At 35.2% G+C, this 25,570-nt stretch overlaps 2 protein-coding genes across 4 annotated transcripts; one reads left to right on the forward strand and one right to left on the reverse strand.

The window, feature by feature from the left end:
• The first annotated feature begins 11,810 nt into the window (after positions 1-11,810).
• On the forward strand, positions 11,811-14,413 carry LOC108225112 (B-box zinc finger protein 18). Of its 3 annotated transcripts, XM_064079788.1 has the most exons (6): positions 11,811-11,940; positions 12,072-12,183; positions 12,871-12,967; positions 13,058-13,191; positions 13,275-13,514; positions 14,148-14,291. In XM_064079788.1, the coding sequence occupies exons 2-6, from the start codon at positions 12,091-12,093 to the stop codon at positions 14,154-14,156; spliced, it is 573 nt and encodes a 190-aa protein (XP_063935858.1). In that variant the 5' UTR covers positions 11,811-11,940; positions 12,072-12,090; the 3' UTR covers positions 14,157-14,291. The 3 variants fall into 3 exon arrangements, with proteins under 3 accessions (XP_063935858.1, XP_017255416.1, XP_063935857.1); XM_017399927.2 differs by lacking the exon at positions 11,811-11,940 and having other exon boundaries at positions 11,990-12,183; positions 13,058-13,173; positions 14,148-14,413; XM_064079787.1 differs by lacking the exon at positions 11,811-11,940 and having other exon boundaries at positions 12,005-12,183.
• A 2,421-nt stretch (positions 14,414-16,834) lies between these two features.
• On the reverse strand, positions 16,835-21,119 carry LOC108224830 (PHAF1 protein At3g51130). The gene is made up of 15 exons (XM_017399561.2): positions 20,823-21,119; positions 20,571-20,653; positions 19,973-20,047; positions 19,682-19,749; positions 19,490-19,595; positions 19,341-19,401; positions 19,098-19,264; positions 18,924-18,986; positions 18,704-18,751; positions 18,441-18,554; positions 18,248-18,347; positions 18,063-18,136; positions 17,369-17,473; positions 17,124-17,181; positions 16,835-17,016 (listed from the first exon to the last, which is right to left on the reverse strand). Exons 1-14 carry the CDS (start codon positions 20,920-20,922, stop codon positions 17,134-17,136), a joined length of 1,212 nt encoding a protein of 403 aa, XP_017255050.1. The 5' UTR covers positions 20,923-21,119; the 3' UTR covers positions 16,835-17,016; positions 17,124-17,133.
• Positions 21,120-25,570: the final 4,451 nt, after the last annotated feature.

The following is a 25,570-nucleotide window of genomic DNA, read 5'->3' on the forward strand; positions in this document are numbered from 1 at the left end:
TTGTATAGTCTAGTTTTATACAGTTTTCTTTCTCTGCAATATACAGAAGCTCTCTCTTTGCATTTCATAGATAATTTCATACAAATTAACATGGTATCAGAGCAGTACGATCTCGGGTGAACTATTTTCATGGCGATTCTGTTCATCTCTCTCGCGATTGCAATCTCTCTGCTACATTTGTGATTTCTGCATCTTTGTGTTTTCTTCAATCAGGTGTTTTCTGCTTCTTCTTCGATCTTCGTATCTCTAGCCTCTTTGTAAATACTGTAGATTCATCTCTCTGCGTGTACATACACATTTCTTGCATTTCTTATGGCGAATACAGTACCTATTGTAGATCCTTCAAGTGTTTTTTACATTCATCCTAGTGAAGCAACAACAAATCAGTTAGTTTCTGTGAAATTTAATGGATCTGGATTTGCAAATTGGAAACGCTCAATGTTGCTGAGTTTATCTACTAGAAATAAACTCGGTTTTGTTAATGGTACTATCTTGAAACCTGATGTTAATGATCCTGATTATGTTCTCTGGGAACGCTGTAATTCTCTGGTTACAACCTGGATTTTGTTCAATCTTGATGAGACTATTGCTAGTAGTGTTTTGTATTTCAAGACTGCTAAGGATATCTGGAAAGATCTTGAAGCTCGATTTGGACTTGTGTCAATTACACAAGTTTATTCTCTTCAGCAACAATTAGCTGATATTTCTCAGGGTAAACAGACTGTTTCTGAATTTTACACTGCTATTAAAGCAATTTGGGATCGTTTGGATGATGTTGATCCAATTCCTCAAAATACTGCTTGAAATTGTGATTTGAGTCAAAAGGTTGAACAAAGACTTCAAAAACACAGGCTGGTTGAATTTCTGATGAAACTGAATGATCAGTTTTCTATTGTTAGGGGACACATTCTCCTAATGACTCCAACACCTACTGTTCAACAGCCATACAATATGATTTCACAGGAGGAGAACCATAAGGAAATGACTGTTGCTCAAACAAACAGTATGGCCTTAATAGCTGACAAGAAGTCTAATAATTACAGGATTAATTCTTCTGGTAATTACCAGACTGATTCACAGAGGTTTGGTTCATCTAATACTGGCAATTCAGGCCAGAACACCAGGATATCTAAAGGATCCAACTATTACTGCACCAACTGCAAAATACCAGGTCACAGCATTGATAGGTGCTTCAAGATTCATGGTTACCCTGCAGGATTTCAACCAAAAGAAAGGAAGGTTGCTGCAGTTTCTACTACTGAGGACATTGCTGCAATTTCAACTTCCCTTTCTACTGATCAGTACAACACTCTTCTTCATATGATCTTAAACCACAAAGTTGATTCTTCTGATAATTCTCAAGCACATTTGGCAGGTAAAACTTGCTTACTATCATTTCTTGACTGTAACTGGTTGTTAGATAGTGGAGCAACTGACCACATTACACCATCATTGGATAATTTTATCCATTACACTGCTGTTACTGGATCAGATAATTGCATAACCATACCAGATGGTAGTCAAATAAGAGCAGCACATATAGGCACTGTTGATCTGGGTAACAATATCATTTTACAAAATGTTCTACATGTGCCTGAATTTCATTTTAGACTTATATCAGTTCATAAACTCTGTAGAGATATGAACTGCCAAATATTTTTCAACAACAATTCTTGCTTCTTACAGGACCTTTCTCAGAAAAGGCAGCCAATTCTTCTTGGTAACCTGAGAAATGGTTTCTACACTGTGGAGTCCAAATCCTCCTCAGCAAAGCTTTGTTTCAGTGCATCTCACACTCCTGCTACAGCACAACTTTGGCATCTCAGACTTGGCCACATGCCATTTTCTCAACTGAAGTATTTGAAGAATTCTATTGCTTGTGATCTGAACAATGTATCTGATTCTATTTGTCAAATATGTCCCTTAGCTAGACAGACTAGATTTCCTTTTCCTCATAGCTCTATTAAGACTACTGCTGCATTACAATTGTTGCATGTTGATCTTTGGGGACCTTACAAGGTCAAAACACAGTTTGGGTGTAATCAATTTGTTACTATAGTAGATGATTTTACTCGTTTTACATGGGTTCATCTCATTAAGTACAAATCAGATGCATCTACTGTGATTGAAGATTTTATTGTGTATGCTGAAAAACAGTTTAAATCAACTGTTTTATGTGTGAGATCTGACAATGCTCCTGAACTGTGTCAAGGGAGATTAAAAATTTTCTTTCAGAATAAGGGGATTACTCACCAGACAAGTTGTGCCTACACCCCTCAACAAAATGGGGTTGTAGAACGGAAACATAGGCATCTCTTAGAAACATCAAGGGCTTTATTGTTTCAGTCAAGAGTACCTGATAAATACTGGGGAGAGTGCATTATGTGTGCTGCATATCTCATTAATCGAATGCCTCTTTCAAGCATTCAAAATGCAACTCCATACAGGCTGCTATATGATGAAGAACCTGATTACAGCTTGCTCAAGCCTTTTGGATGTTTATGTTATACTTCTACTTCACAAGTTGACAGATCAAAACTAGATCCCAGAGCTTCACCTTGTGTGTTCCTTGGATATACACCTACTCAGAAGGGGTTTAAGGTACTTGATATTTCCTCTCAGAAAATCTCAGTATCCAGAGATATTGTGTTTCATGAATTACATTTCCCATTTCATAATATTGCCAAAGACACCAATTTCTATTCTTCCAATCCAATTTATCTTCCTACTGTCACAGAACCTACATCTGAGTTTTATTCTGAGTTATTTACCAATGCTCAAACTAGAAATGCATCACAGAATTCAAATAACCACAATAATTCTACCAATACTGCAGAATTCAGTACTGATACTGCAGATTTCAGTACTGATACCTCTACAGAATCCTCTAATGCTGGCACTTCTACAAATTCTTCTAATCCTTCTATCCCTGTTAGAACTTCAAGCAGACTTAAGACACAACCTCAGTATCTTAAGGACTATCACTGTCATACTGCATTCACTCATCATACTGCTTTTCTTTCCAAATTAGATCACATTTCTGAACCTAAAAATTACAAAGAAGCTGTTGCACATCCCTTATGGCAAGAAGCCATGAACAAAGAAATTGAAGCTTTACACAAAAACAAGACATGAGATCTTGTTCCACTGCCTAAAGGAAAGAAAGCCATTGGCCACAGATGGGTTTTTAAAGTCAAATTACGAGCAGATGGTTCCCTTGAGCGCTGTAAAGCACGGTTAGTAGCCAAGGGCTACAACCAACAATATGGGGTTGATTACGAAGAGACATTTTCTCCTGTTGTGAAAATGAACACCATACGATGTTTACTGGCACTTGCAGCAAGCAGAAAATGGTCTATTTTTCAACTTGATGTTAATAACGCATTCCTACATGGCAATCTTTCTGAGGAAGTTTATATGACAGTTCCAGAAGGCATTCCAAATCCACAAAATCTTGTATGTCGGCTCAGAAAGTCTATTTACGGACTTAAGCAAGCATCAAGAGAATGGTTCGATAAACTTCTGCATGAGTTAATTGCTCAGGGCTTTAAACAATCTAAAAATGACTACAGTCTATTTGTTAAGAAGACAGATCATGACATTACCATTATGGCTGTTTATGTCGATGACATAATCATCACAGGTACTGATCACTCTTGTATTCAGCAAATTAAGTCTCATTTACATGAAACATTCAGCATAAAAGATTTAGGCATCCGGCATTACTTTCTTGGACTAGAGGTTGATTATGTTAAGGATGGCATTGCTCTTACACAAACCAAGTTTGCTAAGGATTTGATACAAGATTTACCCTTCGACATTTCTAAGAATGTTGTCACTCCTTTACCACAGCATCTTAAACTTGATGCTACAGATGGTCCATTATTGTCTGATCCAGAACTATACAGATCACTGGTTGGTAAATTGAATTACCTCACTCATACCAGACCAGACCTGAATTATTCTGTTCAAGTTTTAAGTCAGTTCATGCATTCTCCTCGTACACCACACTTGGATGCATTAGCACATACATTACGTTATGTTGCTCATTCATCACATCAAGGCATATTACTCAGAGCATCTGATTCTTTAACACTACAAGCTTATTCTGATAGTGATTGGGCATCATGTCCTAACACTAGACGCTCCATTACTGGTTATGTCCTACTGTTTGGTTCTTCTCCAGTAGCTTGGAAATCTAAGAAACAGTGCACTGTCTCACGTTCTTCTTCTGAAAGTGAGTACAGAGCCATGGCATCAGCCGCTGCAGATGTTACTTGGACTGTGAGACTGCTCGAAGAATTAGGAGTCACTGATTTGAAACCTGTCACCTTACATTGTGACAACCAATCTGCTATTGCCATTGCCAAGAATCCCGTCTTTCACGAGCGGACAAAACATATAGAGATCGATTGCCACTTTACACGTGACAAAGTTTTAGAAGGATTACTGCAATTAACCTATCTTCCTACTACTCACCAACTTGCTGATGTGTTCACAAAGATTCTCCCTTCCCACCAGTTTGACACTCTTCTATCCAAGTTGGGAGTATTTTCATCACCTACTTCGAACTTGAGGGGGGATATTGAGACTGTATCACAGTCTCCACACCATGCACTTATGTCACAGCACCATGCTTTGCACAGTAATACATCACAGCTAGTCGATATATCAGATGCTCATCTGTTAGAGTTAGTTAGGCGTTATATAGATACATATAGTATCAGGTGATGTATGTATAGAAGTTAGTTAGCTAGTGCTTGTATATATACACTACTCTGCACAGACATTGTAATCAAGTTTGTATAGTCTAGTTTTATACAGTTTTCTTTCTCTGCAATATACAGAAGCTCTCTCTTTGCATTTCATAGATAATTTCATACAAATTAACACACTTCTAAGAACAAAGTTTGATTTTGGCAAAATTTCGTAATAGACGGGGTTTTTTTTAGTTATCACATTTGGTTTTAAATCGGTCAAATTGATCAAAATTTAATTGTAATTTATTAAAATTTCTCAGTTAAAAAAATAAAAATATAGATGTAATTAAAAATAGCTTTTAATCTATTTTAGGATGTAATTTTCAGTTTTTTTAAAATAATGAAAGAGCGATTTATAATCTTTGGTCAAAACTTAGTCAATTTGACAAACAAAAATAGAAATGTGACAACAAAAATGAACCGAGGGAGTAACATTTAAGATCAAGACTTGGAATCCCCTGCTACATATAAATATCTGAATGTCGCTTGATAAGTTGACGGTTTGCTTCGAGGCTAAAAAAGAGAATAGAGGTAAAAATGTTAAAGTGTATTCAACTCAGTTCTAATAGAGTTGATAATAAATATATGAATATCGCTTGTTGAGTTGACGGTTTGCCATTTGAGGGCAAAAAAGAAAAATAGTGATAAAAACATAACTTCTTTCGGGCTTTAAAATCTCGTTGTCTTCTTCTAATTTGTCATTATTTTATCTTTTTAGATTGCCATAATCTTTCGAGGCTACACTTTATTGAGACTGTATCACAGTCTCCACACCATGCACTTATGTCACAGCACCATGCTTTGCACAGTAATACATCACAGCTAGTCGATATATCAGATGCTCATCTGTTAGAGTTAGTTAGGCGTTATATAGATACATATAGTATCAGGTGATGTATGTATAGAAGTTAGTTAGCTAGTGCTTGTATATATACACTACTCTGCACAGACATTGTAATCAAGTTTGTATAGTCTAGTTTTATACAGTTTTCTTTCTCTGCAATATACAGAAGCTCTCTCTTTGCATTTCATAGATAATTTCATACAAATTAACATGGTATCAGAGCAGTACGATCTCGGGTGAACTATTTTCATGGCGATTCTGTTCATCTCTCTCGCGATTGCAATCTCTCTGCTACATTTGTGATTTCTGCATCTTTGTGTTTTCTTCAATCAGGTGTTTTCTGCTTCTTCTTCGATCTTCGTATCTCTAGCCTCTTTGTAAATACTGTAGATTCATCTCTCTGCGTGTACATACACATTTCTTGCATTTCTTATGGCGAATACAGTACCTATTGTAGATCCTTCAAGTGTTTTTTACATTCATCCTAGTGAAGCAACAACAAATCAGTTAGTTTCTGTGAAATTTAATGGATCTGGATTTGCAAATTGGAAACGCTCAATGTTGCTGAGTTTATCTACTAGAAATAAACTCGGTTTTGTTAATGGTACTATCTTGAAACCTGATGTTAATGATCCTGATTATGTTCTCTGGGAACGCTGTAATTCTCTGGTTACAACCTGGATTTTGTTCAATCTTGATGAGACTATTGCTAGTAGTGTCTTGTATTTCAAGACTGCTAAGGATATCTGGAAAGATCTTGAAGCTCGATTTGGACTTGTGTCAATTACACAAGTTTATTCTCTTCAGCAACAATTAGCTGATATTTCTCAGGGTAAACAGACTGTTTCTGAATTTTACACTGCTATTAAAGCAATTTGGGATCGTTTGGATGATGTTGATCCAATTCCTCAAAATACTGCTTGAAATTGTGATTTGAGTCAAAAGGTTGAACAAAGACTTCAAAAACACAGGCTGGTTGAATTTCTGATGAAACTGAATGATCAGTTTTCTATTGTTAGGGGACACATTCTCCTAATGACTCCAACACCTACTGTTCAACAGCCATACAATATGATTTCACAGGAGGAGAACCATAAGGAAATGACTGTTGCTCAAACAAACAGTATGGCCTTAATAGCTGACAAGAAGTCTAATAATTACAGGATTAATTCTTCTGGTAATTACCAGACTGATTCACAGAGGTTTGGTTCATCTAATACTGGCAATTCAGGCCAGAACACCAGGATATCTAAAGGATCCAACTATTACTGCACCAACTGCAAAATACCAGGTCACAGCATTGATAGGTGCTTCAAGATTCATGGTTACCCTGCAGGATTTCAACCAAAAGAAAGGAAGGTTGCTGCAGTTTCTACTACTGAGGACATTGCTGCAATTTCAACTTCCCTTTCTACTGATCAGTACAACACTCTTCTTCATATGATCTTAAACCACAAAGTTGATTCTTCTGATAATTCTCAAGCACATTTGGCAGGTAAAACTTGCTTACTATCATTTCTTGACTGTAACTGGTTGTTAGATAGTGGAGCAACTGACCACATTACACCATCATTGGATAATTTTATCCATTACACTGCTGTTACTGGATCAGATAATTGCATAACCATACCAGATGGTAGTCAAATAAGAGCAGCACATATAGGCACTGTTGATCTGGGTAACAATATCATTTTACAAAATGTTCTACATGTGCCTGAATTTCATTTTAGACTTATATCAGTTCATAAACTCTGTAGAGATATGAACTGCCAAATATTTTTCAACAACAATTCTTGCTTCTTACAGGACCTTTCTCAGAAAAGGCAGCCAATTCTTCTTGGTAACCTGAGAAATGGTTTCTACACTGTGGAGTCCAAATCCTCCTCAGCAAAGCTTTGTTTCAGTGCATCTCACACTCCTGCTACAGCACAACTTTGGCATCTCAGACTTGGCCACATGCCATTTTCTCAACTGAAGTATTTGAAGAATTCTATTGCTTGTGATCTGAACAATGTATCTGATTCTATTTGTCAAATATGTCCCTTAGCTAGACAGACTAGATTTCCTTTTCCTCATAGCTCTATTAAGACTACTGCTGCATTACAATTGTTGCATGTTGATCTTTGGGGACCTTACAAGGTCAAAACACAGTTTGGGTGTAATCAATTTGTTACTATAGTAGATGATTTTACTCGTTTTACATGGGTTCATCTCATTAAGTACAAATCAGATGCATCTACTGTGATTGAAGATTTTATTGTGTATGCTGAAAAACAGTTTAAATCAACTGTTTTATGTGTGAGATCTGACAATGCTCCTGAACTGTGTCAAGGGAGATTAAAAATTTTCTTTCAGAATAAGGGGATTACTCACCAGACAAGTTGTGCCTACACCCCTCAACAAAATGGGGTTGTAGAACGGAAACATAGGCATCTCTTAGAAACATCAAGGGCTTTATTGTTTCAGTCAAGAGTACCTGATAAATACTGGGGAGAGTGCATTATGTGTGCTGCATATCTCATTAATCGAATGCCTCTTTCAAGCATTCAAAATGCAACTCCATACAGGCTGCTATATGATGAAGAACCTGATTACAGCTTGCTCAAGCCTTTTGGATGTTTATGTTATACTTCTACTTCACAAGTTGACAGATCAAAACTAGATCCCAGAGCTTCACCTTGTGTGTTCCTTGGATATACACCTACTCAGAAGGGGTTTAAGGTACTTGATATTTCCTCTCAGAAAATCTCAGTATCCAGAGATATTGTGTTTCATGAATTACATTTCCCATTTCATAATATTGCCAAAGACACCAATTTCTATTCTTCCAATCCAATTTATCTTCCTACTGTCACAGAACCTACATCTGAGTTTTATTCTGAGTTATTTACCAATGCTCAAACTAGAAATGCATCACAGAATTCAAATAACCACAATAATTCTACCAATACTGCAGAATTCAGTACTGATACTGCAGATTTCAGTACTGATACCTCTACAGAATCCTCTAATGCTGGCACTTCTACAAATTCTTCTAATCCTTCTATCCCTGTTAGAACTTCAAGCAGACTTAAGACACAACCTCAGTATCTTAAGGACTATCACTGTCATACTGCATTCACTCATCATACTGCTTTTCTTTCCAAATTAGATCACATTTCTGAACCTAAAAATTACAAAGAAGCTGTTGCACATCCCTTATGGCAAGAAGCCATGAACAAAGAAATTGAAGCTTTACACAAAAACAAGACATGAGATCTTGTTCCACTGCCTAAAGGAAAGAAAGCCATTGGCCACAGATGGGTTTTTAAAGTCAAATTACGAGCAGATGGTTCCCTTGAGCGCTGTAAAGCACGGTTAGTAGCCAAGGGCTACAACCAACAATATGGGGTTGATTACGAAGAGACATTTTCTCCTGTTGTGAAAATGAACACCATACGATGTTTACTGGCACTTGCAGCAAGCAGAAAATGGTCTATTTTTCAACTTGATGTTAATAACGCATTCCTACATGGCAATCTTTCTGAGGAAGTTTATATGACAGTTCCAGAAGGCATTCCAAATCCACAAAATCTTGTATGTCGGCTCAGAAAGTCTATTTACGGACTTAAGCAAGCATCAAGAGAATGGTTCGATAAACTTCTGCATGAGTTAATTGCTCAGGGCTTTAAACAATCTAAAAATGACTACAGTCTATTTGTTAAGAAGACAGATCATGACATTACCATTATGGCTGTTTATGTCGATGACATAATCATCACAGGTACTGATCACTCTTGTATTCAGCAAATTAAGTCTCATTTACATGAAACATTCAGCATAAAAGATTTAGGCATCCGGCATTACTTTCTTGGACTAGAGGTTGATTATGTTAAGGATGGCATTGCTCTTACACAAACCAAGTTTGCTAAGGATTTGATACAAGATTTACCCTTCGACATTTCTAAGAATGTTGTCACTCCTTTACCACAGCATCTTAAACTTGATGCTACAGATGGTCCATTATTGTCTGATCCAGAACTATACAGATCACTGGTTGGTAAATTGAATTACCTCACTCATACCAGACCAGACCTGAATTATTCTGTTCAAGTTTTAAGTCAGTTCATGCATTCTCCTCGTACACCACACTTGGATGCATTAGCACATACATTACGTTATGTTGCTCATTCATCACATCAAGGCATATTACTCAGAGCATCTGATTCTTTAACACTACAAGCTTATTCTGATAGTGATTGGGCATCATGTCCTAACACTAGACGCTCCATTACTGGTTATGTCCTACTGTTTGGTTCTTCTCCAGTAGCTTGGAAATCTAAGAAACAGTGCACTGTCTCACGTTCTTCTTCTGAAAGTGAGTACAGAGCCATGGCATCAGCCGCTGCAGATGTTACTTGGACTGTGAGACTGCTCGAAGAATTAGGAGTCACTGATTTGAAACCTGTCACCTTACATTGTGACAACCAATCTGCTATTGCCATTGCCAAGAATCCCGTCTTTCACGAGCGGACAAAACATATAGAGATCGATTGCCACTTTACACGTGACAAAGTTTTAGAAGGATTACTGCAATTAACCTATCTTCCTACTACTCACCAACTTGCTGATGTGTTCACAAAGATTCTCCCTTCCCACCAGTTTGACACTCTTCTATCCAAGTTGGGAGTATTTTCATCACCTACTTCGAACTTGAGGGGGGATATTGAGACTGTATCACAGTCTCCACACCATGCACTTATGTCACAGCACCATGCTTTGCACAGTAATACATCACAGCTAGTCGATATATCAGATGCTCATCTGTTAGAGTTAGTTAGGCGTTATATAGATACATATAGTATCAGGTGATGTATGTATAGAAGTTAGTTAGCTAGTGCTTGTATATATACACTACTCTGCACAGACATTGTAATCAAGTTTGTATAGTCTAGTTTTATACAGTTTTCTTTCTCTGCAATATACAGAAGCTCTCTCTTTGCATTTCATAGATAATTTCATACAAATTAACACACTTCTAAGAACAAAGTTTGATTTTGGCAAAATTTCGTAATAGACGGGGTTTTTTTTAGTTATCACATTTGGTTTTAAATCGGTCAAATTGATCAAAATTTAATTGTAATTTATTAAAATTTCTCAGTTAAAAAAATAAAAATATAGATGTAATTAAAAATAGCTTTTAATCTATTTTAGGATGTAATTTTCAGTTTTTTTAAAATAATGAAAGAGCGATTTATAATCTTTGGTCAAAACTTAGTCAATTTGACAAACAAAAATAGAAATGTGACAACAAAAATGAACCGAGGGAGTAACATTTAAGATCAAGACTTGGAATCCCCTGCTACATATAAATATCTGAATGTCGCTTGATAAGTTGACGGTTTGCTTCGAGGCTAAAAAAGAGAATAGAGGTAAAAATGTTAAAGTGTATTCAACTCAGTTCTAATAGAGTTGATAATAAATATATGAATATCGCTTGTTGAGTTGACGGTTTGCCATTTGAGGGCAAAAAAGAAAAATAGTGATAAAAATATTGAAGTGTATTGAACTCGGTTTCAACGGAGTTGATAAGGTGATTACTTGATTAAAATTGTGTTTTTTTCTTGTGAAACGATTGATTCATTGATTGATTTCTGTTTGGTCACAAATGCATACTTACCTTGGTTTTAGAATGCAACGAAACAATGTTTAAAAGCTTTGTTTATAGTGGCGACCATCCATTATTGTCATCTCCAATTGGTCGTGGATGAATCAGACTCTTACGAACTAAGTCGAAATTTTTGGAATACGAAATCATTTTGATTATTGATGAGCGCTCCCTTAAAGCATGATTTTATAAAAACTGATCACTTTAAATGATATCAAACTGATTTCGACTCTCTTATAAACCTGATAAGCCCTGTTCCTAGAACCCGAGAACCACTGCTCTCTTAATCAAATGTATGAACGCAAAAATATATTTCCACATCGACATCTCATCAAGGAGGTTTACACTTGAAACAGAAAAGAAGAAACATTAAACGTTGAGAGAGTACACATGTAGTTAGGCACGTCCTGTTACATAGTTGATGGCTTAGCACAACTCCTTTGTCATCATCAACCCCACCACCACCCATTCTGTGACGGAGAATGAATGGAAATTTCAATAATAAATCTCATCGATCGCTCCCTATTTATAACCCACGCGTCCACTCCAATTACCCTCAGTTCCATGCTTGTCCTTTTCCACAAGCTCACTCCTCTACTCTTACTCTACGTAACAAACAAATACTCCTACAACAACAAACCAAAAAGTCTTTTGTTTTTGTTCACGTTTGCTTCTGTGTAAGCACTTTGGTGGGTCTGCTTTTGTTTTTCAAATATTAATTTCTTCTACTATTATTTTTTTCTTGTAGTCTTGTGTCTACAAGCCTTGTTGATGGATTAATGTAGCTAGGTGAAATGAGAGTGTTTGTGTCTTGGTGAAGACGAATAGGAATCGAAATCATGCGGACTCTATGTGATGCTTGTGAGAGCGCTGCCGCCTTGGTCTTCTGTGCTGCTGATGAGGCCTCCCTCTGCCGTTCCTGTGATGAGAAGGTCTGTACATCTCCTTTTTGTCATTTTATTTTACATGCCAAATAAATTTTTGTTCGAGTTGTGAATGAATATGTATTTTAGTCGAGTACCTATGTCTGGTAAGGTGGCTGCCTGCAAAGAATTAGTGTTGTTATGATTCTGGTGTTTGTACAATCTCTATTGGAACTAGGAGAATGCTTAATTATTGCAGGATTAATTATTCTTCAGGTCTGAAACTTGGCCTTAGAGCTTTGAATGTATGTGCCAAAAATTCATAATAGTTCTTGAATTAACCTAAACTATATTAGAAAATCAGATTTTGAGATGAAAAAATATGTGAAGGCCGAAGCTGCAGTGATATCAGTTTACATATCATCGTTATCATAATAGTAAGGCGCATCACCTTTACACGATTGTAGTGTGCCAGAGCCATCTAGATGCAGAAAACTTCTGTATTCCAGTCCATAGTAGTGTTTGGAATCAATTTTGGTCCGTATCACTGTATGTTTAAGGCCGGAACATCTGAGTTAAGACTACTGTCTAAACTCTCTGGAAAAACGATCTGTGACGAGAGATTTTCCTTGAACAATTGCTCCGAGCTTCAAAGTTTGTTCAACTTAGGTGTGGCAATTATATTCACGAACTATCTTGTGTGTGGCCGCCTAATACATGTTATGATATATTTGTTGAAACGTAACTGGGATGCAGGTTCACATGTGTAATAAGCTGGCTAGTCGGCATGTGAGGGTTGGGCTGGCTGACCCCATCGCTGTTCCTCGTTGTGATATATGTGAAAACGAACCTGGTATGCATATTTTGTTCTTCTGGTACATTTTACCATTTCTATTTCATTTAACACACTATATAAAGTTGGTCCATTAAATCTTGCATCTAGCATTCTTCTACTGCGAGACGGATGCAAGTTCTCTTTGTTTGCAATGTGATATGGTGATACATGTTGGAAGTAAAAGAAACCATGCAAGATATCTGTTTTTCAGGCAGAGAGTTGAGGTTGGTGTCTCTTTTACGGTATAATAGATTGGCTAGCTGATGATTCCCAGTCCCCGATTAATGAATTCATATCATATTTTAATTTTTGGGTTGAACATTAGTTTCCAGGAGATAAGGCTTCTCAGGCAGAAGATCTAACTTTGAAATTAGAAGGTGAAAGTAAGGACAAGACGGGGCAGAATCAGTCATCCAAACCAGTGTCTGCAGAGAATCAGGATAATTGCAGCATCTCCAAGGCCCGAACTATGAATGCCAGTACTCAAGGACTTGCTAATAGGGGAACTATGTTTGATCTGAATGTCAAGCCACAAAAGAACAATGGTGAAGGCTCAAATCATCAGGTAATTAGTGCTTGTTTATCTTCACTTGGGAGTCCCAGTCCTATCTTGATTCGTCTGGAATCACGAACACTCATACACAGATATGCATTACACTGTACTATCATGTATCTATGACCATCTCATTTCTATTGCAGCATTTGAATATCAAGATGGTCTTATATAGTTAATTAGCATGATTTACTATTCAAGATATAGTCATGGACTCGTGGTGCAAAATTATTATAGTTTCATCGGTGAAATCCTTAGTAAGGATTTTACGGGTGCATGCAACAACTGAACTTAAAATGGACTGAAGTAATGAAAAATTGGAAAAATTTGCAAAACTACTCATGTTTTCAAACTTATTTTCAAAAATACGTCAAAATTGCATACGAGGTTACACCTCTGGTTGAAAACAGGAGTTGTTTCAAGAAGCATAACTAAAGCATAAGCATGTGACTAGTTCCCCCTTTTCTGGTCATGAGAAATGTAGACTTGTGAATAACTTATCTTTGGTTTCTTCTTTCTGGTCATGCACCTAATGTTACTTAAAATGATCATAGCAATTGTCAGTTGTTTATTTGCTTCATATGCATGACCTGTGTTGCCTATATGCATCACTAAGCAGCTGGGATTGGTTGTATATAATGACAGGAACGCTAGACTGTACGCGCGGATAATATTCATTACAAGATTAAGGAATATAGCAGCGAGTTTCTCTGACAAGCTCTTCTCCGAATGCAACTGTTAAGTTAAGGATTAGGGTCTGTATAGTTAGCGATAGCTCAGGCGTCTAATGGCAGCACAAACTGTCCTTGGACTTGTAATGAATGCCATAAGGTTATTATTATGTCAATTAGTATGAGAAAAGAGTGCTGTATCATTTATTATGTTAATTAGTACTTCAATTTTTACGGTGATCTTGGCCACAGACACACATATGATTTGCAAAGCCGCCAGTTACACAGGGACTTCTCAGCAATCTGTCATGTTTCAACGAGTGTTGTAAAAAGCGGAAATCAGACTTAATCGGTGAAATCACGAAACAAAGATTAATCCGAAATTAATTGAATTGATCGGAAATTAATCGGATTGATCGGTGATTAATCAGAGATTTAATCAGTTCGGCAAGCTACGGAACAGAGATTAATCAGCGATTTTAGAACAGAGGTTTCAACTAATGTGGTCTATGTTTACTATCAAGCTACCTTTAGGGAGTTTTTGTTATCACGTAATTGGAATCGTTAAAAAAAAAAAAACTTTTACACATTATTTTTCAAAATTTTCTTTTTCAAATAAAAATATAACATCTATATTTTTATTTCAAAAATAAAATTTGAAAATATAATATATAAAAATACATTTTCCTTGCACCGAATATTTTTTAAGTCTAACAAATATTTCAAATTTATATATCCGATTTGAATATATCCGATTTATATAATCAAATTTCATGAACTTTCAACTGTCCGAAAGTTCTTGTTAACGACACTGTAAAACATGACCTAAATGAGCAGGTCATGTAAATTTCAGAAGAGGAATCACTCAAACAATTCAAACATAAAGACTAGGACTTGCAACAACAAACAATTTATGTCCCTCTAATACATAAAGCCATCCCTGCTTATATGTTATCCACAACACAAGTACAAGAAAAAGAGATCACATAACTAGACTCACATAATTGACTAACCAAAACAAGATTTAGTTTGTGATTAGGAAAAAAAAAATACATAGTTGGATAACTACATAAGCAACACCTTTCATACGAATGTCAATGAATGGAAAACAAAATAAAAAACGCCAAGCAAAGACATGATGAAAAACACCTGAATCGAAAACCCCTAAAGAGAAAGACCTAGTAGATGTACTAGATAGTAAACTGTAAAAGTCCTGTTGAAGACCAGACATAAATGATGAGAAATGGTTGAAACTGAATAGAAAACAGATGAAGAATAAATTTAAGGCCATATACGAAATCAAATCTGAACACAATTCCACTTCAAAGTTCAAGTTCAAATCCAAAACCCAAATTGAATCCGAAAGCAATTCTGATTCAAAAATTCAACTCAAATACAAATCTAAATAATTGAGTCAAACAGAAGCTAATCAACCAACAAACCCCAGAAACAAGATCAACAATATTAAAAATAATATATTAGCATCAGTTTGTTTGGGCTTACAATCAGATTTTCCGGACCTCTAAATACTACATCCACCGTTCAGAATTCAGATATTGATGTAAAGAATAGTTGGTCAACATCTTGGCCAATCCAACGATCAAAATTCTGAGAACTGCCAAAACAAGTTGACTGATCTAGGCAGAAAATTCCGTACAGATTATAGAGGAAATTTTCTTGCAACCTAACTCGCCGAAACCTAGAAACCTTGTTCTTACTATCATGACAATTAATCAGTCTACTTTAATTTTTCAAATATTATAATCAGTCTATTTTAAATTATAAATATTATAACAAAAAAGGTTATCCTCTTGAAGTATATGTAAGTTGATCTTTCACATATAAGCAGACTTAGCTATGCAGGAAGCAGCTGGAAACATGAACTTATTACATGTATACATACATACTTATAACGTTGATATAAACATTTTAATCTCACTTAATTAAAAATTACTAACATGTTAACTAGGTTCTCTCGGCAAGTAAAAGAATCAGTCAGCCATGGCAATGGTAAGAAATCATCACGAAGGAATACAAAAGAAAAAAAAATTAGCAAAGACTCTGTGTAAAGTAAACAAAGATGAAATACTAACTTTACATAAACCAAAACGGAGTAAGAAAATGCTAATAGGAGATTATGATCCCCACAGAAAAAACAATTAAATTCTACTTCTCTGACGCTTCTATGTATAAAATCAAGTTTACAGAAGCCAAATGATTACTTATTTGCCTTTCACCTAATCTACTCCCATGTCTCAATGTTTCAGTCCCATACTTCATGCATTCTTAATCCTAGCAAAAATGTTGAACATTACCAGAAGGGGTAGGTGCAGACAAGACTGCTATAGTTGAAGGGTTGCATGGCCTAGGGTGCTCCATTAGCAGGAAGCTAAACAATCTCACGTATATTTACTTTATAGTAGTAGTCTAATAGATATGAAGGTCTAATCATAGTTTTGATGGGGACAAAAAATGCATTAGGGTTCAACCATCAAGTTTCACATCTTTTATATCATTTGTGCCTCTGCGCTTCCCTAATAAAAGCGTTCAACTCTATCTAGGTCTCAGAAAATACTTCATTAGAGAACAAAATTCAACAGCAGCAAGCTACAAACAGAAACACACACACACACTAATTGATGATAACCGAAAAACAAATAATGAAAAGGCAACGGACAATCAGTTATAATCTATTATATGTATATTCAATTGCGGATCACATGTTACGAACTTTACAGCGATAGCACTTTTTTTACATGGGAACAAGTATATTAGAATATTAGATAGTTTATATACAACATTCTTCCACCGCAGTTTAACTGTACAACCCTCCCAACAGCAACCTGCCAAGATATTTTCAAAAGCATCTCAAATCTTCATTAAAGCAAAACAAAGCCCCAAAAAATATACTTGAACAACGCATAAAAGAGAACACAAGAAAGCTACATACCAACATTTCATTAAGATTTGAACAGGGTAACAGTCGCAATGTAGCCATTCTTCATGACCTAATAAGTCATTTATACCTTTGTTAATATTAAACTGTTTTATACTACACATTAAAATATTATAATATACAATATAATATTAACATATGAAATAACTGCATTTAAGTGCTCAGACTTGTAAGAGCGGATCATAACCCCCATGCCAAGTAAAGAAATAATGGGAAACAACAATTCAGTTTTTCTTTACCTCGAATGCAATATTTGGATAACCATATACGAAAGTAGATCCAAAAGGATTGCTAGCTGAGCCTTGAGTTTGAATAGCACCTCTGCCACAATCCCCAAGGATTTCCTACAGAGAAAGTACTTACAAATTTAACTTTTAAACTGATGCCAGTATAAACGAAATTCAGGTCCAATGGTCTCCAACAAGGTGATACATATATAATTTCAGTTAAAAATGTGCAAACGAATTTTCTGAAATAATAAAAAAAAATCCCTAGTTTTCAGTGCAAGCAACAAATTTATTTAAAGTACGATACAGTACCAGTAAACAAAGACATATACATATCATTGCAAGTGTTGTACACGAGAGTTACATTACCGCTGCCACATGTCAACAAATATACAGGACTCTAAAATCTAGCATCGGCATCTAATTATGGAAGATAAGGACTATTTGCTTGATCTTGTAAACAGTTAGACACTACAAGATCTATTAACAGAGATCATTATCCACCATTTCAATGTAATATAATAATAGCTGACTTGCATTAATAAACTTAACAGACATCTTAGCGACTGGAATCACTTTATTGGTTACCTCACTCGTATAATTAGTAACAGCTAGCTTGATGGTATTTCAACAATCACTAACAAGCAAATTAAGCAAAAACCATGTGTTTAAGTAATAATCTCAAGCTATATATAAAGTTGTTCACCTTCACTTGATCCCACTTTGTGCTGGGTGTGATTCTGTGTTTAGAAGGGTCCGCTTCTTGTTGATTCCTTTCAGCTAAGAGATTGGAGGTCAAAACGAATAATTACCAGTCAGTTTCTCAATTAGCAAGACCGATATAAACATGCTGAAAAGTGAGAACATGCTGAAAAGTGAAAACAAACTTACAATCAGGACTGTAAATAACAAAATTGCATTTCATGTACGAGTTAAAATCTGCATGCCCAGGAAAATTGGTATGAAGAACAAACTTCTTAATCTTGTGTGTCTGCATATAAGAAATTGATGCACACTTTACAAGTTATATAAAATACACGACCATTTGACAATTATAAAACAAAAATATGCTGAATACGTGTACCTGTCCATCGAATAGGATATCCAATCCACAGGTAAAATAATTGTAGAAGTAGTCCCCGCAGATAGTCGTCCGTGGCCTAGGATCAGATGCCGAATGAATCACCATCTGGTCAACCTGTCGATAAACAAAATTCAGTTTCTCAAATTTGCCTCCATGTCAAGAAGTGTAATAGAAGAAGAGCTATAATTGCAAGTAAACTGAATCAGGATTTTAAATACTTAGAATGCACAATTTCGATGTACAACTTAGCAATTAAGATATACCTGTTTTTGGTGGATTCCGCAAGGACGGCCCAAGTCAGTCCATACATCCTGCATTTAGTGGATTCCAAATAAATTTTAAACATACGAAAGAGACTGAAGATAGATAGAGCATTTGATTTAGGAGGATGAATAAACACCAAACCGCATGCCTAAACTTAATTTTCAGGCAAAGCAAAAGATAATATTTCAATTAGATATTTAACAATTAAACAGATTTTACCTGTGGGGATGCACCAAAGGGGATATGTTGTCCCCTAACAGTAAACCATATCTCTTCCCCAAGCTGTTCAGCAATATGATAAATAAATTAAACTTAATTATTGCTTCAGCTGTATCACAGTTGGAGTCAATAATATTAAGAAAGTATAAATAGATATTATGGCAACAATTATACCTTCACATGAACTTCTTCCATGTAAAGACTGCCAGTGGGTAAGGGAGGGATAGATGCCTTTGTCATCAACGAGCCTACTCCAACTTTACTATCTGTAGAACTGTCGTATATACAAACACGGCATGTAACAGGAGTTGTGCCGTCAGGGAATTCCAAAGGTAATTCAGCTTCACAGAACAAGGTAAACATATGAGCTTATTGCAATATCCATACATGCAAAAAAAATATGATTAGCCATGATACCTTCTCCATCGTGAAAGCACTCTGTGTATTGTGATGGAATCGGAAAAGCAAAAGACAGCCCCTACAAAATTTAGGAATCAAATGCCCTCCCGTTACATAAAGAGAAACAAATAAGTGGACAGAAACAGATCAGAAGTCATCGAACATACCGGATAAAGTAGGGTGTAAACACCTCTATCCTTGTCATAAATCCCAGGAAAAGTAGGCCCAAAAAGAGCATACACCGCAATAAAGGTAGCTAAACTTGACGGCCCTCTGAAATGATAATTATAGAAAATTATAGTTAAAAGTAGTATTACGTATCTAGGTTTGACATAAAGGGACTGGTCATAAAAACTCACCCTATCAAGGATGTCGCATAACGCATTTGGAGCCGTTTTATATCAAATATTTCAATAAGCCGCAGCCTCTGACACATCATGGACTAAGGTTGTTAGTCGATCTTGGAAACATTTAAGAACTTCAATAAATTTTAGGTAAGTTTAGTGATATTTTTCTATCAATTTGTGGGAGTATCAACTATCAACTAATAAGCCGAACATATAAATAGTTAGATATTCTTCAATAAACAATCAAAACTGGGACGTCATCTGAACCACGCAGATGACCAGGTGCATGTATTCAGGTAATACCTGTGACCAAGGATCGAAGCGGAGATGGAATCCATGATCTGGAAAGCTTATAACGATATCCAACTTCAAAGGCTCCTGCAACAATATTAGAAAGTAAGGAACAGACCATAGCTACTGATGCTTCACCAACCGACTTTCAATTCGATGACATGTGGAGACTATAAAATGGTCATCAATCCTTATGCATTCCATTTTGATGGCCATTTATAAACTACTTCTGAATATAAACACATAGTGAAGTTCTAAAACAGCAATAGGAATCAAATCTTAAAGGTATCAGATAACAACAATATTTTAAAAAGAAGAAATAACAGCCCCGAACAGAGTAAAAATTCTACATTACATGCTCAATAAATTGCGGACAAGCGACAAAAAATGACAAATACTTCATTTAGAAAGTGACAACCTAAGAAACCGCGATACTTTCAAACTCTGAAAACCGAACACCTGAAACATTAACGGAAAAAACAGATATCCAAACAAGAGATCAATTCTATTCCTGCCCTAAGATTATCACCTTATCAACAATAAACAGCCAAACAAAATCCACTTCAATCAACTAAAATCCACGAAACAATAATCACAACATAAAGCCTACCTCATCAAAATATTTGACATGAACAACATCATAGATTTTAGGCTGTTGTTCTATTTGAGCAAATGCTTCGCAAATCGGCATACCTGCAACAAAATCAAACTTAATAAACACTTCTCCAAACACCACCACATTAACCAACACAAGTCCAATTGAATTACAAAAAAAGTCAATTCAATTGAATTCAAATAAAACAAAATTACAAAGCAAATAAATAAAAATTACAAAATAGAGGAGAAGAGTGAAAAGATATACCGAGAGAGAAGGGTCCGATACCGAGACCGGGACGAAGATCGAGAACGATAGCGCCCATAGCGGTGCTCTCACATCTGCGTCGAGTAGGCCTTTGCAACATTGTTATTTATCTCTTACTTATACTTTATCTTGAATTATAATTGCGAGTAATTTGTTAGTTTCTGGGCTTTGATTTTCCCTAAATTATCTCTGGATTTTTTTTGGTTTTGATCGATCGAACTCAAACTCAAACTCTTGTCTTGTTTAGCCGACTACGCTTATTTCTAACTGCTGCTTGTTTTGTGCTTGCGTGTCGTTGTGTCTTGGGGGTGCGGGTACGCAATACGGTGTCGTTGCCGCTTCCTTTGTTCTTTGATAGATTTCGTTTTTTTTTTCTTTCAATTAATTTATTGCACTCGCATTGTCATTTATGTCTTTCGGAAAAGTTCGAAGCTCAGATTTTTTGTTGAGTGAGAAAGGTATTATATGACTAAACTAAAAATATTTGATTTTATAAATAAAATACAAATATCATCTACTAAATGAATATATGAACGATAATCACATTCATATTTTTATTAACACAAGACAAATTATAAAACAATTAAAATTAATACAATCAATCCACCGCATCTGCACCCGACAATATCTCCAAACTTGTATTCATAATATGTGCACTTATGAATTAAAATTTAAAAACAACATGCTTATATGTAAAATTTACGAGGCCATAATATTACATGGGTCACGTTTCATCTTGAACATTGATCATAGAACACTAACAACTTTTACTTTAATTCTAGTATTAGTTAGGGTTTTGCAGCAGAATTGCATATGAAAAAATATCTTATTTATGTATTATATTTTGTAATTATTTTTAACACACACGACGATGCAAAAAAAATTTATTTAGATTTAGATCCTGAAAATCTATGTAAAATATAGGGTCGCGCTTTCTCTTATGGGCACAGGCATCCCAAGTAATTCAATCTTATGGTTCTTCATTATCTGCATATGGGCTTTTCTTGCTAGGTGCCCATTTTGTATGGGTCTTTCGTTTAATGTTTCTATTCAGTGGACGTGGTTATTGGCAAGAACTTATTGAATCCATCGTTTGGGCTCATAATAAATTAAAAGTTGCTCCTGCTACTCAGCCGAGAGCCTTAAGCATTGTACAAGGACGTGCTTTATCCTTTTTTTTTCCTCCTATGGACTCCTATTCTTGCGATAGAACGCTCAATTTTAGCCATAGAATGGGTTTGGGTTTTGGGATTAAAAATCCTGGAAAAGATACCCTAGGAGGTAGCTCATGGGCCCATTCCTAAAGCCACGAGGGTTGGTCAGAAAAAACGTTATCCTAGACTAGATTGAGGAGTAAGGAAAAGACTTCCATGACAATGAGGTCCTTCTTGCATGGACTTGGGCTTGCTTTGATGATGGGTAGGCTTGTTGTGTTTTGGCCCTTATGTGGGCTTCCATAGAGGAAAGCAGGCTTGACAGGCCCAAGTCTTCATTTGTAAGACTTTCTTTGATGGTTCATGTAAGCTTGGGTCTTTCATTCGGGCCCTCTTGGGACACTCTGTGGGCCAATGCGTAGAAGTTTGGGCTTTATTAACGTGGCTCATTTGACGACTCAGTACATGGATGTCACGAGTCTATTGGCATGGAATATGGAATCTTTTCCACGTAAGCTGGTTGTGCAAAGTTTGTTTTTTCACACAGGCAGTGTGATTTGGGGAGATTTTTTTTTTGCTCCGCAAGGTCGCCAGAGCCAGCCAGTTTTTCATTAAAAAGACATGATAGTCTTCAACTGCAGAAAAGTAATGCGGAGAACTAGTCAGAATTGTGCCTGCCATGCAATTCGCACTGCATGGCGAGATTCCTCTACCACTCTCTAAATAATGGCTCGACAAGTGTCTTCACTTCATCAAATCAAAGAAATTGAGTATTAGCACGTATGGATATGGATGCTGCAAACAGGCTTTCTGCCATTGCTGCCGAAATGGGGCAACTTCAAAATGAAATTCAAGAGCACCGTAGAGTGCTAAACTTCCTTTTGAGGAATGTTAATTCTATTTTAAGCATATGTTCTCTCTTGAGTGCGACCATAAAAATATATACTATATATATGATTTTGTTATAGATGAACTATAAATAAGAAATGTATAATTTTATATCAAATCGGCTACCCACTTGAACAAAACATTTCAAGTAGGACCACTCATTCTAATAAGTCTCATTTAAAATACTAAAATTAAATTATATTTGGTGTCATTAACTCTAGTTTAAAAATAGATAAAAATGTTAAAAGATTCAATTTTTTCTATAAGAATCATCATTAGAAACAACGTGAGAGTGAAGATACTAAGAATAATGGATTTCATCAATCTATTTATAGTTTTCATCTATTTTTTGAATCGAAATTAGTAACACGATATAAAAATTAATTTAGATAATTTTAAACGAAACCTTATTAAAAGTAAGGAACCTACTTCACATTTTTGAATATAAGGTACGGTCCTTTTCTTTTTAGAAAAATACAATCCAATAACTATACCATGAATACATATTTTCTTTTTTCCTTTTGTGATATCTTGGCTTCTTACTTTTAGTATTTTACCGTTCTTAGTGACAAATAGGGGTGTCGATTTCGGATAACAAGTCGTGTTCGTGTCATCAATCGGGTCGATTTCGGATCAAGTTAAAATCACTTAAAATTAAATAAAACTCAAAATTGAAATTATTAGAAACAAAATTCTAATTTCGGGTTCATTTCGTGTCAATCGAGTGATTTTCTGATCACTTTCGAATTTTGTCTCAGTAAATCGGATTACGAGTCCGGGTCGGGTCTGATATTACCACCCCTAGCGACAAATATGTCATCTCCGGTCCAGAGGTTCGGACCAACTACCTAGAATTTTCTCGGAACCGGAATAATAATACCACAAAAACTCAAATACTCAGTATTCAACTGGTTTGAACTTTCCGCGTCAATTAGTAAATTTTATTTTCGAAGACAAGACTTGAAACATGACTTTATTGTAATTGTATGTCCAAGTGGGCCAACTCTCTTGAGTCTTGACAATATTAGTGCTAATTCATGTTACTGTAAATTGTTATTTTAATCAAAATAAATTGCTCTAAACTTAATAGCACGCTGATTAAAAAATAGTTGAAAATCATATTCTCATTTATTCTACTGGATCCATGTATAATTTGTTTGATTTTATAAGTCCTCTAATAACAGATTGTTTTGTAAAATTAGTAGAGTAATTCCAGCCCTCAACCAATGGACTGACATATAAAAATAAAAATATAAATTATTTCAGGAAAATATCACACTCCGACTATCTCTCATCTTATCTATAATTTTAGTCAAACTTTTATCGATTACTATATTTGTCGAATCATTATAGATCAGTAGTAAATTTAACGTCATCAATTATCATATTAAAAAAATATTTTCTATTTATAACAACTTGAAACGTTTTCTTAACATGCGATCGATTAGCTAAAATTTTCTTATATATTTAAAATATAACCCATCAATATTATTACCTACTTATATATAATAAGCGTAAGAGAGATAATTTGGTCGCATGGTCCTTTGGTCTAAAAGCTTATCATCCGTTGGATCGTATATTGAACAAATAAGCACCGTTGGATTAGAACAAAATTAAATCTGTTTTATAAGGCAACTGATATCTACTTGCATTTTAATTCATTTTCTGAATCCAAAACAAGTTCTGTCTTTCAAGTGTTTTTGATTTTTTTTTATTAAATCGCATTATAATAATTCTAATATAAAATACATTTATATTAGAACACATATTTTTAACCCCTTTTCCTAATTCAAGACAAATTATGTCTTCTACTTGCATGCATGTTTATGATTTATTTTTTTAGTCAAAAACAAATTACAACCAAAATCTTCGAAACATAAAATTTGTCAAGATCTTCTATATAAACTACTTCATATCAGCCTCATCTTAACCCCATTCTTGCGTCTTCTTCTTCAAAGATTTTAACTTGGAAATCTCCCGGTGTTTTTTTTTGGCCTCAATCTTAACAAAGTTTGCAACGGTTCTTTCCTTCCCAAACTTCTCCACCAAACTCACAAAGGTAATTAGCTTCTCTCTTTTTTTTACTGCTATTTGATAAATTGCTATGTATTTGTTTTATTAATTTTTTCTGTTTGTCTAAATTATATTGATTTATTCAATTTTTCGTAGATAACGACATGGATTTGCATGACGAATCAAATAATATGAATGAAAAACGGAGAATTGAACGTAACAAGGGGCGTAGAGAACGGTACAGACTACGTCAAGAACAAAACAAGCAACAACAGGAACCATGTAAGTAAAGTTTAGCATGTGATATGTGCATTAAATATGTGCGACATCAAAATTATTGATACACCAATTCTTAATGAAATTAGGTACTTACTCATCAGTCAGTAAATTACTCCAGATGATAGTGTATTGTGTAAATTTCATTTGAAAACCTATGGTCAGTGTATTCTTAATGCAAATATGTTTTTGAGATTTTAGTTGGCAATTAACTTTCCAGTAGGAATATTACCGATCAAATATAAGTGAACTTAAAAAAAAAATTTAAATTATGAAAAACTTATATTTTGGATTCAATTCAACTAAAATTTAAGATAAATTCTAAACTATACGAACATCATATAAAAATTATATAATTTACAACAATTCTGACTATGTTTATTGGGTTGTTTATATATGGATTTATAGGCCTCCTTT

Source organism: Daucus carota, chromosome 6 (assembly GCF_001625215.2).
Source record: "Daucus carota subsp. sativus chromosome 6, DH1 v3.0, whole genome shotgun sequence".
In the NCBI taxonomy this organism is placed as follows: Eukaryota; Viridiplantae; Streptophyta; class Magnoliopsida; order Apiales; family Apiaceae; genus Daucus; species Daucus carota.